The following is a 15,053-nucleotide window of genomic DNA, read 5'->3' as shown; positions in this document are numbered from 1 at the left end:
AGTATGAGATCAAGAAGGTAAAATGGCATCATTGTGCACTACAAAGCCAGACATTTTTGATCCAACTGTGGCGGTTTGGATGGTTGTGGAATTTAGTAGAGATCTGAGATTTCAAAATATTATGATGGAGGAAGATGTACTGGAAATAGTTCATGCTTTGCATAGAGATGGGAACTGTAGGAGCACATATGGACATTCGATGAATGATGCAAGAATTCTTGTGAACAGTTTTCAGTATGGTTTGTAACTTTGTGGGACATGTTAAAAGGAATGTGAACGAAGCCGCGCATTAGTTAGCAAAAATGGCTATTTCTCAATCATTAGGCTAAGTTTAGATGCAATATTTTCTTAGTTTTATTCGTGGTATTGTATTTGCTGGGTAAGAGATTGCTTCTTTGCTAATAAAAATCTCCAAGTATTATATATATATATATATATGTGTGTGTGTGATATTTAGATGTTGGTAAGAATTTAACGAAATTTACAAAAATACTTATACTTGAATCTTTGAAAATTTTTATAATTTTTTTTAAAAAATAAATTAAACACAGGAGTATTTTATAAATTTTGGCAAGATTTAACAGCAAAGTTTAATAAAGTACTTTTAAGTAAGACGTTTGAAAACTTTGATACACTAGTTTAAGACGTTTGATAATTCAGTACCTTTTTTTTTTCAAAATGGTTTATAATTTGATACCCGTTTATGAAGTTATCATTACTTTTAACATTCTTGGGATCAATTTAGTATAACTACAAACTACAGGGACTAAATAAATAATTTTCGTTAAAATAAGCTCAGAAAAAGAAAAAGAAAAGAGACCTTGCTCTTGTACAGACATCCCTTTCAAAAAAAAAAAAATAATCTCAGCACGCTTCCCCTATCAACGGTTACTGCATTCGTACCTGACAATAGCAGAGGAAAGAGGAGAGAGAGTCGGAGAGACAAAAATATATCTCCTCCAAATTCCTTCCTCTCAGTATTTTTTTTCCTCTGAGCCTCTCTCTTTCTCAGTCCGTTCTGGTCTGTGTAGCTGTGTGCTGTATCCCACTTCTGTTCATTGTTCAGTAAGCAGCAAGTTCAAAGCTTTCTTAACTTCTTTAATCTTCATGTTTCATCGTTTCGATTAGAGTCTGTATGCACATTTCTTTGCCTCCCTATTTTGTATTTTCTAAACATTGATGTTCACATTTGAAATGCTTCTTCACGGGCATTGATTACTCTCTGGTTTTTGCGGCCAGCTCAATCTAAAATCTTTAATGCTTCTCTCTCTCCAACTATAATTTATGTACTAATCGCAGTCTCTGTCTCTGTATTGCATTCTTTTTACATCATATTAAGTTTATCTACTATCTGATCTGACTCTGTTAAATCTCCAGATTACCAACAAAAAACCGACTTGGGTCTGCTAAAATGGGGAGATTTTCACTACCCATAATGGGTTTCATGCTATTATGCTGCATGGCAGCTCTTACTGAAGCAGGATACCTGAAATACAAAGACCCAAAGCAGCCATTGGGTGCTAGAATCAAAGACCTCATGAAGCGAATGACTCTGGCCGAAAAGATTGGCCAAATGGCGCAGATCGAGCGCAGTTCTGCCACGCCCGATGTGATGAAGAATTACTTCATTGGTAACCAAAAGTCACTGAACAATCTCTATGTTTCTATACCAATACATGCTCTCTATTTTGTCAATGTTGGTTTTTAGAACACGAGTTGTGGTGTTGAGTAAATGGGCTGTGATATGGTTGGGCAGGGAGCGTTTTGAGTGGTGGAGGGAGTGTACCGGCTCCGAAGGCCTCAGCGGAGACTTGGGTGAATATGGTGAATGAGCTTCAAAAGGGTTCTCTATCCTCCCGTCTTGGAATTCCGATGATTTATGGGATTGATGCAGTTCACGGCCACAACAATGTGTACAATGCCACTATTTTCCCTCACAATGTTGGGCTTGGAGTGACCAGGCAAGTATATGTATGCATTTTGATGCAGACATACTCGTTTGGTTTAGTCTGGGAAGATGTTTGTTGAGTTCCACATGGACATTAATTAATTTTTATTATTATTAATGTTTTCCATCTCAATCCATTTCAAAGTTTCTGACATTTTGAATTGTTAAATGGTTTCATTAAATCTCTGCACAAAATGTTTCGAAATACCGGACAATTACAGTGTTAGAATATATCTCGATGTGGAGATTTTGTTATGATCTTGGCTAGGATATTGAATAACTGGGAAACCCAAATTGGAAAGCTGGATTTGGGTACTTGTACGTTTAAGGGCTGGTAATATTATTATTGATGCATCAAGGTCAGACTTAGAAAGCAGTCTTTGAGCCATTTCTAAAACTCATTTTGCTTGCCAATTTTTTCTTTTTTTTTTTGGGTTTTCAAAAATAATATTTCCAATCTGGTTTAAATCAATAGTTTCCATGTTCTGTTTATGTTAGATTTAATCTTTTTTCTTTTTGGGTAAATATGTTGGACTTAGTATGAATTTTGTTCTTTCAGGGATCCTCAACTTGTCAGGAGGATTGGAGAGGCAACAGCCCTTGAAGTTAGAGCTACTGGAATTCCTTATGTTTTCGCTCCATGTATTGCGGTAAATAAACAGTAGATATGGTTTCATCAATTCCCCCCTCCCAACCAAAAAATAAAAAAAAAACCTTATCCTCCTGTTCTAACATGTTTTTGTCTGCCGCTTTTGTGTGCAAAGGTTTGCCGGGACCCGAGATGGGGTCGATGCTACGAGAGTTACAGTGAGGACCCTAAGATTGTTCAAAAAATGACAGAGATTATACCTGGTTTGCAAGGAGAAATCCCTGCCAATTCTCGAAAGGGTGTTCCCTTTGTTGCTGGAAAGTAAGAGAGCTTTTGATAAATTTCTACTGTCTTTTTTGTTTAATTTGGGTGAATCATTAGCTGGAAATATTAATTATCCTTGAATAGATTCGGATAAGTACCTTTAATAGCATATGTGATCAATTGTAATAATTGCATGAGCTCCTAAATAGATTAGAAAAAGATACATTCACAGGAGCAGAATTTCTTAAAATGTTGATTAATTCAAACTTCTAAAAAAAGAGTTGTTCTTGTCTTGCAGTGTTCTACATTTAGTACCTGTACATGATTATATGCCTTGTACAGTGGATATTCATATGAGCTTTAAGGAAATAGCTTAGTACTTCGATCATTCCTCACATTGTTAGCAAAAAAGTGCTCGAAGTTATCTGGACATACTACACTTAGTTTCACATTATGCATGAGTTGTGTTTTTTTTTGGGACAATTTTAGGTCTCAGTCCAGTGGGTGGGCCATTTTGAAGGTGACAATTATCTTAATTGAGTTGGTAGAGGTCAACATCCCATTGGTACGAAACTTTCAGTTTCACATGGTATAAAATATTTTCTATTGGACTTTTGTTTTTCTTTTTTTGGTTGGTCTAGACAATGTAGTCCTCTAGATCTGAATAAATTAAAATGATAATAAATCCAAGTCTCCTAACACCTTCCCATGTTACAAGGTGGCGTTGTCTATGTCGGTCTAAAGTATCAGAAAACAGTTTTCTAATTTACACAGTTGTCCCATATTACTATTTCGTTATTTCTAGCTGTCAAGTACCTCAAAGCTATGGTGTGCCTGCAAAGCAAGAATTTGCTTAAACTATTTCTTTTTTTCTTTTTTTCCTCATAGGACCAGTATGCCCTTTCCGTTGCAGCAAACACTATTTGAGAAAAAGTGTACTAGGTTGAATCATCATTTTCTGTCCGTTTCTTTAGAGGATAGCAGCTGAGGTTAACACTTGAAGAAAGAATTCCAGATTGAATTTCATTTCTTGTTCATAAATTTACCCTTTCTAAGTTGACATAACAATATGATGATTAATCCGATTTTTGTAGCGTCTCAAATGAACAAAGATTTAAAACCTGGCAGTAACAATATCACCTGATTATTTTTATTACTTTGTCTAGACAAAAGGTTGCAGCCTGTGCTAAGCACTTTGTGGGAGATGGTGGCACGACCAAGGGCATTGATGAGAATAACACTGTGATTGATTTAAATGGATTGCTCAGCATCCACATGCCCGCTTACTATAACTCCATCAGCAAGGGGGTTGCAACAGTTATGATATCGTACTCGAGCTGGAATGGGAAGAAGATGCATGCTAATCGTGATCTTGTCACTGATTACCTCAAGAACAAGCTAAAGTTCAAGGTAACAAAAATCATATAAATACATTATTTAATATGGTTCTCAAATTGATCAACTGAATGAAAACATTGAAGGTGCAAAGTAATGAGCTTCTTTTTGGGTGTTTCAGGGTTTTGTCATATCAGATTGGCAGGGTATTGATCGGATTACCTCCCCTCCCCATGCTAACTATTCATACTCTGTTGAAGCTGGAGTTGGTGCTGGAATCGACATGGTCAGTTAACATTCCACATGGTCTAGAACTTGTCATTTTGAAAACTTAAGATCTTCCATGGGCTCACACTTGTAAAGGGATTATATTTTCATCTTCCTTTTCCATTCTCTAATTTATCTTCCAATATATTGCAGATCATGATTCCTAATAACTTCAACGAGTTCATTGATGAGCTAACCAAGCAGGTGAAGAACAAAATTATCCCAATAAGCAGGATTGATGATGCTGTGAAGAGAATCTTGAGGGTTAAATTTGTCATGGGCCTCTTTGAGAATCCACTAGCTGATTTCAGCCTGGTCAACCAACTTGGTAGTAAGGTCTGTTCTCGAGTTTGTTCTCTTAAGATGACTAGAATGCTTTTCATCTATCTCAATTGGCAGAAATTTTTCCTTGCTTATCAAAATATCTTGCCTGGACAGGAACATAGAGAATTGGCAAGGGAGGCTGTAAGAAAATCACTTGTGCTACTAAAGAATGGAAAATCTGCTGACAAGCCCTTGCTTCCCCTTCCCAAGAAAACAGCAAAGATACTAGTTGCAGGAAGTCATGCTGACAACCTGGGCTATCAATGCGGAGGCTGGACGATTATGTGGCAGGGTCTTGGTGGCAATGATCTCACAACTGGTATGTTAATTTTGATCCATTTACAATGAGTTTCCATGTTTCAATTACCCTGAGAAGCCATCTTGCAGCATGTAAAGTGAACACTTGATTTACCATTGACTAGATAGATACGTAATTATAAGACTCATTAGAAGACTCTTTACTGACTTATGTCCTATCTAAAAACAATCCGTATGATTTATTTCCGTCACGACTAAGATTCTTTTATTAGCAACTAGTTTTTTTTTTTTTTTAATTATTATTATTATTATTTTTTTATTTTGGGGAGTCATGAATGTGTGTGGTGGTAGCTGAAGCATTCAATAACGATGTTGAGGCAGTAATCCTCTTGTTTTCAACCCAAAAGAAAAAAATGCCAAAGCAGTTAATTCCTCCATTTGATTGTTGACCGCTAATGCTCAAGTGTCTTGCTCTTAATCTAATCTAAATGAGACAATCAGATAGCAATTTCCTGTATCATCTGTGCTGAAGGCAGCTAGAACCAAGTTCACAGTAATAATTGGGTGCAATCTTGTGGATACACCCACGATGTAAAATCCTTTCAATGAAACTTTTACTTTGCTTTTAATCAAACTTTTCTAGGATACTAATCTAATAATCAATATGCAATTTCCCTTTATGATATTGTACAGTTTGATGATGTATATCATTTGCAAAAACAGGTACGACAATCCTGAGTGCCGTGAAAAGTACAGTTGATCCTACTACCCAGGTTGTTTACAGTGAGAATCCTGATACAGAGTTTATCAAGTCCAACAACTTTGCATTTGCCATTGTTGTTGTGGGTGAGCCCTCATATGCAGAAATGTATGGTGACAGCAACAATCTAACTATACCGGAGCCTGGTCCAAGCACTATCAATAATGTGTGTGGCGCTGTCAAATGCGTTGTTGTTGTCATTTCTGGCCGCCCTGTAGTAATCCAGCCGTACCTTGCAAAAATAGATGCACTTGTGGCGGCTTGGCTTCCGGGAACCGAAGGTCAAGGTGTTGCTGACCTATTGTTTGGTGACTATGGATTCACGGGCAAGCTTGCTCGTACGTGGTTGAAGACATTGGACCAGCTCCCAATGAATGTTGGTGATCCACATTATGACCCTCTATTTCCATTTGGGTTTGGCTTGACAACTAAATCTACCAAGAACTAATACACCGGTTAGGATGGCTTCTTCTATCCACTTCTCTCCTTTCCTAGCCTGGAATTTTCTTATTACTCTTGTACCAAATAAGGAAATACCAAAGGGGAGTGCTTGGTTGGTCCAATTCTTCGAACTTGGAGTTGTATGTAATATCTACTGCTTTGAAGCATTTGATTCCAACAGCTATTTGAGTGATAAATTTTCAACTTGAGTTCAGTCAAAATTTTAGAGAGGTTCAGGCTCGTTCTTAGTCGTCCAGGGAGGCAATATTTTTCATTGTATCAAAGCTTTGGCTTGCTCCAGTTCAAGAAAAAAAACACTTTATGGCTTCTTCTAGCTCCAACCATCACTTTTACCTTTACCAATATTAGCCAACTTGTTGCATCTATGAAGCTTGATGGGTCAAATTATCTCATATGGCTATCTCAGTTTTTGCATTTTTGCCAGTTTTGAGAAGTCATGATATTTTGGGTATTATGGATGGTTGAGAACTCTGCCCACCTAAGTTCCTGCTTGATGATCGAGGCAAGGATACATCTACTCTTAATCTAGAATTTATATCTAGGCTGAGGGTGCATTTGTCATTGCGATTTCGTAGAGAAAAAATGGAGTTTTAAACCAAATCGTAGAATATGAATTATTTGGGATTATGTTTTTAAATGCTAAAATGCTATTTTACCAAAGACTAAAGAATAACGTTTTTAAAATATCATTCTTTCAAATAGCTTTGCAAAATCCCAGTTTAACTTTTAAATTTGCAGGTTAACCTTTAAAATTATGCGTTTCAAAAAGGCACCCCATTGTCTGCGATATGAAAGAACTGGAATTCTGTGTTTTCAAATAGCAATTTTTTTTTAAAATGCAATTATTAAACGATTCATTTTTTACGATTTGGTTTAAAATTACATTTTTCATTTTCAAAATTACAATCCCAAATGCACCCTCGCTCCAACAAATCTCCCCATAAAATATGTGGAAAGACAAATCGTTAGGCATTGGATTTGGAAGAATTAATTATGATTATTACCCTAGTATTATCTTATGAAAACCCACAATGAAAAACAGAAATAAAACAAATAATGAACTCTTTTCAAGTAGGAGATGAAAGAAATGATAATGCAATAGAAATATAAAATGAAAAGCGGAAGAATCAAGAAGCTTGAGTTTTATTTTTATTTTTTTATTTTTACTGGAGATGACAACGATCGACAGAGGTCGATGGCGATGACTAGAGGCGATCAGTGACAACGAATGGAGATGCGCCATAAATTTCAATAGGCCATCTATGGGTCAAAATTAAAGCCAACTACGGGTTAAAAGGGACATGAGTTTTAAATAATACTACAAAATGCCAAAAAGATGGGTCAACTATAGGTCAAAATAGAGCCAACTATGAGCTGAAATAAGAGCTAACTATGCCCTAAAATTGACTTGGATTTTAAACAATACTACAAAGGTTAGGCCAGTGTCTTTAAACAATGAGTAATGATTCACTACCACCTAAATATACAACTTTTCACCACCTTATCTATGTGGCAAGGTGGTCCCCCACCTTAATTTATTTTCAAAAAATAAAAAAACTCAAAAAATAGTTGTATATTTGGGTGGCATTGAATCATTATTCTTAAACAATACTACAAAGGCTAAAAAAATGGGCGAACTATAGGCCAAAATAGGAGCCAACTATGAGCTTAAATAAGAGCCAACTATGCCCTAAAATTGACTTGGATTTTAAACAATACTACAAAGGTTAGGCCTGGGCCTTCAAACAATACTACAAAGGCTAAAAAAATGGGCGAACTATAGGCCAAAATAGGAGCCAACTATGGGCTGAAATGAGAGCCACTGTCGCCCCTGAAATGGGCAACTCCGCAAGAAACCTGCTCCAAAGAATTTGACAAGCAGCCTGGCCTGGATGCATGGAGTCCCTAAATGTACAACTAGTAGTTTAGGACTTCTGTGGTCTCTAACGGAAAAGGCCTACGGTAGGCAAAAATACCAAAATATGTATACTCATAGATGGATTTGTTCTTTGATATATGTGAAGATCATACACAAATTGAGGAGGAATTTTTTTGTTTTTTTTGTTTTTGAAATTCCACAAAATCGAAACTGGCATTTCACGTTTGCCTATAACTCTGATACCATGAAAGAAAAGATAATGCAATAGAAATATAAAATGAAAAGCGGAATAATAAAAAAAAAAAAAAAAAAAAAAAAAAAAAAAAAAAAACAAAGATTTTATATAGTTCGGTCTATGACTTACGTTCACATGCCGAATAAAGTTCAAAGGGTTACATTATTGCTTTTATTCATTGATTATTTTACAATACAAATAATTCCTATTTATAGAGATGTAAAGATAATACAAAAAGGTATGTAGAGAGAATACAAAAGTGTATGGAAGATCAAATCAAATCAAATCAAAATTGAATGTATTCAAATCTGATTTAATTATAATCAATTACGATTAATGCATCAATTAAATTTCATAACATCAAACCTCACAATATATTCTAATATATAGGTGGAGATCGACCACAAGTGAATCAAATTAGGACTCGAAAACATACCACAAACAATGTTTATTAATCTTCAGTCCCCCAAACGTACATCTGCTACTATCCCTTCCCTTACATGCTACAAACGGAATAGTAAATAACATAGGATTCCAACACTATCTAACATAGGACTGACAATAACATAGGATTGAAACACTATCTAACATAGGACTCAAAATACTAACTAGCTTAATTAGGACTATTCTACTGGACGATAAAGACAATGAAAGAAATAATAGACAATAAAGAAAGACTGGTGTGTAGCAGTAGAACTCCTTCTTGTTGTAGAACTACACTAACAGAAAAAAAGGAAAAAAAAAAGAAAAGAAAAGGAACAGCTAAAATATAATGGCCAATTGAAATTCCATTTTTTTTTTTTTTTGTTGGATTCGTAAATTGTTGTTAACTCGATCAAACACACACATAAGCAGGCCATGCTCACCGCGCATCATGATCATGATTATATTAAATCATCAGTAGTTAACCCAAAATTTAAAATAGATAGACATAAATAAATATAATTATTTAATAAATACTATGTTATTTAGCTAGCAAACGGTCCAAACATCTAAACCATTACAAATTCTTTTTGGTCTTTGACTTTTGAAGTTATATCAAATTGGTATTTTATTCTCTCCATGACAGCTAAAGTTCTACGTACGTACGGAAAGAAACTTATCTTAGAAAACTTCTACCACTCATATTTAGAAAGGTTTAATTTTGGTGTTATCCAGAGTTTTTTACAGCACAATTTTATCCATATATATTAACTCCGCTCGTGATAATTCTAATGTGTACGTCAGCACCCATCCTACGGTCCAGATCACTCTAGATCCGTACATGTATCAAACGTGCAGCATCAGAACAGCCCTCCCCCACGTTTCTAAAACCCCCTATAAATATGTCACCCTCTGGATTTTGATATCCACGAAACTAGTTTTCGCGCGGTTCTGTTATTTTATATATCGTTCTCCGCCGGCTATAGTCTTCTCATTCTCATTCAAAGGTTAAATCTTTTTTCCTTTAGTTTTTTTGCGTCTTCTGAATTCTGATTAATTACTTGATTTTCTTCGTCCAACAATTACAATGCTTGTTATATATGTACGTGCTGGAATGTCGTCCGTCTTTGTCTCTTGGGTTTTCCTCGTTATCAGCATTAATTTACTATCCTTGTTACTTTTCTTTCTGAGTTGAAACCGTTTATGATCGAAGTAGTTCAGCAAATCTTGGTTTTCAATGCAGTTTTGATTGATTCTGTTTGTTTGCATATCCTTTTTTTTTTTCTTTCTTTTTTTCTTTTTTGTTGGTTTAAGTGGTAAGTACTGACTTATAAAGTATCAGGTTTAAGTTTGGATCATCTTTGAGTGCAAACTATTTTTTGGGGTCACGTTATTTCGGGACGATACCCCAAATACCCTGATTATATATATTTATATACAAAATGTTACATGGGTTTTGATTTTTCAATTTCCTTTTACAGATATGAAAGAGTTTTCAAGGATGATGAGGATTTCAGTACCCTTTGTGGGGCTCATACTCATGTTTCTGTGCAACTGGGCAGCCTTGACGGTAGCACAAGCAGAATACATGAAATACAAGAACCCAAAGCACCCCATGAACGGTAGAATAAAAGACCTGATGGGGCGGATGACGCTAGCCGAAAAGATTGGTCAGATGGTGCAAGTGGACCATATGGTAGCGACGCCTGAGATCATGAGGGACTACTCACTAGGCAGTATTCTGAGTGGTGGAGGAAGCGTGCCACGCCCTCAGGCTACCGCGCAGGATTGGTTGAGCATGGTGAATGAATTCCAAAACGGTTCACTCTCTACCCCTCTCGGTATTCCTATGATTTATGGCATCGACGCCGTTCATGGACACAATAATGTGTACAAGGCCACAATTTTCCCCCACAACGTCGGTCTTGGAGCTACAAGGCAAGTATATATATTGCTTTTGCGTAATTGTTTCCCATTTTGTGTTTAGAGCTAGCATTGTAAAGAGTTTCTGCAGAATTGTTCTCCGTGTTGGTGTATTTTTACCAAGCGCTCGCTTATATTTTTAAATCACATGTTTTAAACAGAAAAGGACACTCAATCATTGTAACCATTTATATATATTATATATATCTTGCAGGGATGCTGGCCTTGTGAAGAGGATTGGTGCAGCAACTGCTCTTGAGGTTAGAGCTACGGGGATCAACTATGTTTTTGCTCCATGCATTGCGGTATGGACTCATTAATACTGAGAATCATTTCATATATGGAATTGAATAATTTGTTATTTAGTGAGGAATTAATTAATTTTATTTTGCAAAGTAGGTCTGTAGAGATCCCAGATGGGGCAGGTGTTACGAGAGCTACAGTGAGGATCCCCAAATTGTCAAAGAAATGACGGATATCATTCTTGGGTTGCAAGGCGACATTCCAGCTGATTCCCGAAAGGGTGTACCGTATGTCGGTGGAAAGTAAGTTTAAAAAATATACAATAGAACTCATCTTCCTACGCTGACGTAGCATTGTTAATCTACCATTAGATAAATCTTAAATAAATAAAAAAAAAAAATTAATGGTAATACCTCATCAATACATATAGTAAGATGGGGATAAGACGAGAGACTACAGTCCAAATTTGCTTACATCATGATGGGTCCTTGTGTTTTGCATATTGACGTGCCAATCATAAATTTGATGTCTTTATGTTTCCTTATATATATATATGCTTTATGCATTGCCTCAGAAACTATATATCTTTCTGATATATGCTGTGTTATAGGGATAAGGTTCTGGCTTGTGCAAAACACTTTGTGGGTGATGGCGGCACCACCAGGGGAATAAATGAGAATAACACAGTAACTGATTGGCACGGATTGTTGAGCACTCACATGCCTGGCTACTACCACGCTATTATCAAGGGCGTAGGCACAATTATGGTTTCCTACTCGAGTTGGAATGGCAAAAAGATGCATGCTAACCGCGATCTTGTCACCAATTTTCTCAAGGGCACCCTTAGGTTTAGGGTATATAATCAATTTCATCAAGTTTTGTCGATCAATTTCTTATGCGCAGTAATTTATAAGTTACTGAAACTGGAACAAATCCCTTCTAACTTCCCTATTTACTGTACAAATTTCAGGGCTTTGTTATCTCTGATTGGGAGGGTATTGACAGGATTACCTCTCCTTCCCATGCAAACTACTCATATTCAGTTTTGGCCGGGGTTCAAGCCGGTATTGACATGGTTAGTGGCTATACTTCTCCTAATGTTATTTAATAGAATGTTATACAAGTTTGTAAATAGAAAAAGAGTAATGATGTTTAGGAGACTTGCTCTGCAATTGTCACGTCATCCCAGTTGTAAATAGTCTAAAAAAAAAAAATCACTAATTTTCAGTACCAAATCATCCTAGTCGGTTGACTAGCATTTCTAAAAGAGAAAAAGGGGAACTAATGATTATTGCATGTGCCGGATGTTATTTGTTTGAAGTGAAATGCTTAACTTGGAAGCCTTTTTTGGGGTGTTTGCAGATCATGGTTCCCTACAACTACACCGAGTTCATCGACACCTTGACCAACCATGTCAATAACAAGGCTATTCCCATGAGTCGGATCGATGATGCTGTTAGGAGGATACTAAGGGTCAAGTTCACGATGGGTCTGTTTGAGAACCCCTTAGCTGATCAGAGCTTTGTCGGCCAGCTTGGAAGCCAGGTTAGTCACTCGAAGTACAGCCTACCACCATAAATATGGCTCGCATTTCTTGTTGGCGTGCCGGGTTGAATTAATTCACGGGTTTATTTAATATGAGTTAATCTGAATCCAACCCATTTATTTAAACGGATAAAGCTACTCGATCTTGACACAACCCATTTAAAGATGGAGAATTGATAAAACCTGATATTCGCCTGACAGGCTCATAGAGATTTAGCACGGGAAGCTGTGAGAAAGTCATTAGTTCTCCTAAAGAATGGAGAAACTGCAGACAGCCCTGTGCTACCTTTGCCCAAGAAAGCATCAAAGATCCTCGTTGCTGGAAGCCACGCCGACAATTTGGGCTATCAATGTGGCGGTTGGACTCTCACTTGGCAGGGACTCGGTGGAAACAACAACACTGCCGGTATATATGCATGTTTGCCAATCATTTCACCTCAATTCAGATTGATATTCCTAATTGTGAAATGTTATTTATTAAACTTTTTTTAATTATATCTCTTTATATATTAACAAAAGTAATTAATTAATGACTGAAAAACAGGAACTACCATCCTGAGCGCCATTGAAGCAGCTGTTGATCCGAGCACGGAAGTTGTCTTTAGCGAGAACCCTGACGTTAATTTTGTCAGGTCCAACAACTTCTCCTACGCCATAGTCGTTGTAGGAGAGCCACCTTACGCCGAGACGCAAGGGGACAGCTTGAACCTGACAGTAAGCGAACCGGGTCCGAGCACAATCACCAACGTGTGTGGAGGAGTCAAGTGTGTTGTTGTCGTGGTCTCTGGTCGGCCTCTCGCGATTGAGCCATATGTGACACAGATGGATGCAATTGTGGCTGCATGGCTTCCTGGCTCTGAAGGCGACGGAGTTGCTGATGTGCTTTTTGGTGACTACGGATTCAGTGGGAAGCTTCCTCGTACTTGGTTCAAGACCGTCGATCAGCTCCCAATGACTGTTGGTGATCCTCATTATGATCCACTGTTTCCATTTGGTTTTGGCCTTACAACAGAGCCACTTCAGGCGTAAATCTGTCTTTCTTTATTTTCTTTTCTTTTTTCAGTATTTGTTTCAGTCTTTAGCTGAAACAAGAATGGACGTAATTTTTCAGTCTTAGATTTTATTAAAACTCTACTATGCTTGTTGTCGTTGCGATCAAGTTACAATAGTGTGTGAGATCACATGCATGCAGTACTAATTGACTAGCTAGCACTTCGGATTAAGGGTAAAAATGTGGATGCCGTTATTAATTAGCAATATTTGTATCTACATTTGCATAAAGCATTTATCACTTAGTATCCGCATCCGCATCATGCAATTATATTATCTGCATCCACATTATGCAATTACTATCCGTGGTTATTGTTGTATGCAAGCTTAAATCAATTAAAATTTTCCTTGTTACACAATCCATGACTATCAGCCATAGATGGTCATTGTGTCATAGAGTAATTGGGATTAAGATTACCTAAACAAAAGGAAAAAAAAAAAATATATGTAATGAGGTATGGCTTTGAGATTGATGATAGTGAAAAAAACTTAACATAACCTAATTAAGGATCTTAAACCTACAAAATTCAAAGAAGAAAATGGGGGTGGCTCGTCTAGGGGTGACCGAACCACCCTATAGGCTTTGAGGGTGGTTTAGACACCCCCACAAGGCCAAAGAGAAAAAAAAAAATATTTATCAGAGGGCTTGGCCTTTTGGGGTGGCCGAGCCAACCCAAGGCCCTTGTGGGTGGTTTCGGCCACCCCCGAATAACCCCATTTTGTTCTTCAGGGGTAGCCGAACCACCCCGAGATTGGTTATGGACACGTGTTGGCTAGTTTAATGAGGCAAATGGACACGTGTTGGTTTTTTAAGCCTAGTGACGTAGACTTCCGTCAATGTTTAGATAGAAGTTGGACTGAGGTATATCTCCATTTTTTTTTGCCCCAATACAACCAAAGAGAATTGATAGGAAGTTGGACTGAGGTTCCCTCTCCTCCTTTTAATATTAAAAAAATTAATTTCAATAAAAAAAGAAAAAGAAAAAACAAAAAGTGTACTTTTGCTTTTGAAATTGATTTTTTTAATATTAAAAGGAGGAGAGGGGATTGTTGAGCGTCCCCTCCCTATCAATTCTCACAACCAAATCTCACTCTCACACATAAGAGAATTAAATTAAAAAAAAAAAAAAAAAAAAAAACTTGTCTTAATTCTCTAAGTGCCCAACTACACAACAGATTCTGTGAGAATACTAAGTGAGATACACAATTTTTTTCTTGTTATATATATAGGAGTCTCGATCTAATCTATTCACTCCACTCTTCTTTCACAAATGAGGAATGCTAAAGCTCATTTTAGTACATTTTTGGGTCTTGGCCTTTTATGCTGACATGACACAATGTATTTTTTAATAAAAATATGAGAGATAAATTAAGCTGTAGTTTTTCTTTATTAAAAATAAGGTGTCATATTAGTATAGAAAGACCCCATAAAAACACTAGAAGGAAGTTTAGCATTTCCCTCCCCAAATGAAAAAAAACATTATATTAGTAGCCGTGTTCTCCTTGGGGGCTGCAACTTGTTAATTAGACATGTACTCCTCTAGAAAA

General features: G+C 36.7%; 2 protein-coding genes across 3 annotated transcripts; both read left to right on the top strand.

Moving 5' to 3' along the window:
• The first annotated feature begins 901 nt into the window (after window positions 1–901).
• LOC133877777 (uncharacterized) lies at window positions 902–6,515 on the top strand. Its single transcript, XM_062316181.1, has 10 exons — window positions 902–1,065; window positions 1,378–1,631; window positions 1,757–1,961; window positions 2,508–2,598; window positions 2,713–2,858; window positions 3,968–4,211; window positions 4,318–4,422; window positions 4,557–4,739; window positions 4,842–5,046; window positions 5,709–6,515. The coding sequence occupies exons 2-10, from the start codon at window positions 1,412–1,414 to the stop codon at window positions 6,191–6,193; spliced, it is 1,884 nt and encodes a 627-aa protein (XP_062172165.1). The 5' UTR covers window positions 902–1,065; window positions 1,378–1,411; the 3' UTR covers window positions 6,194–6,515.
• Window positions 6,516–10,227: 3,712 nt separating this feature from the next.
• On the top strand, window positions 10,228–13,605 carry LOC133878059 (uncharacterized). Of its 2 annotated transcripts, none has more exons than XM_062316547.1 (8): window positions 10,228–10,682; window positions 10,882–10,972; window positions 11,067–11,212; window positions 11,521–11,764; window positions 11,881–11,985; window positions 12,273–12,455; window positions 12,657–12,861; window positions 13,000–13,605. In XM_062316547.1, exons 1-8 carry the CDS (start codon window positions 10,228–10,230, stop codon window positions 13,482–13,484), a joined length of 1,914 nt encoding a protein of 637 aa, XP_062172531.1. In that variant the 3' UTR covers window positions 13,485–13,605. The 2 variants fall into 2 exon arrangements, with proteins under 2 accessions (XP_062172531.1, XP_062172532.1); XM_062316548.1 differs by having other exon boundaries at window positions 10,246–10,682; window positions 12,657–12,875; window positions 12,996–13,605.
• Window positions 13,606–15,053: the final 1,448 nt, after the last annotated feature.

Source organism: Alnus glutinosa, chromosome 9 (genome assembly GCF_958979055.1).
Source record: "Alnus glutinosa chromosome 9, dhAlnGlut1.1, whole genome shotgun sequence".
Classification (NCBI taxonomy): domain Eukaryota; kingdom Viridiplantae; phylum Streptophyta; class Magnoliopsida; order Fagales; family Betulaceae; genus Alnus; species Alnus glutinosa.
This window is presented reverse-complemented; position numbering and strand designations above follow the sequence as displayed.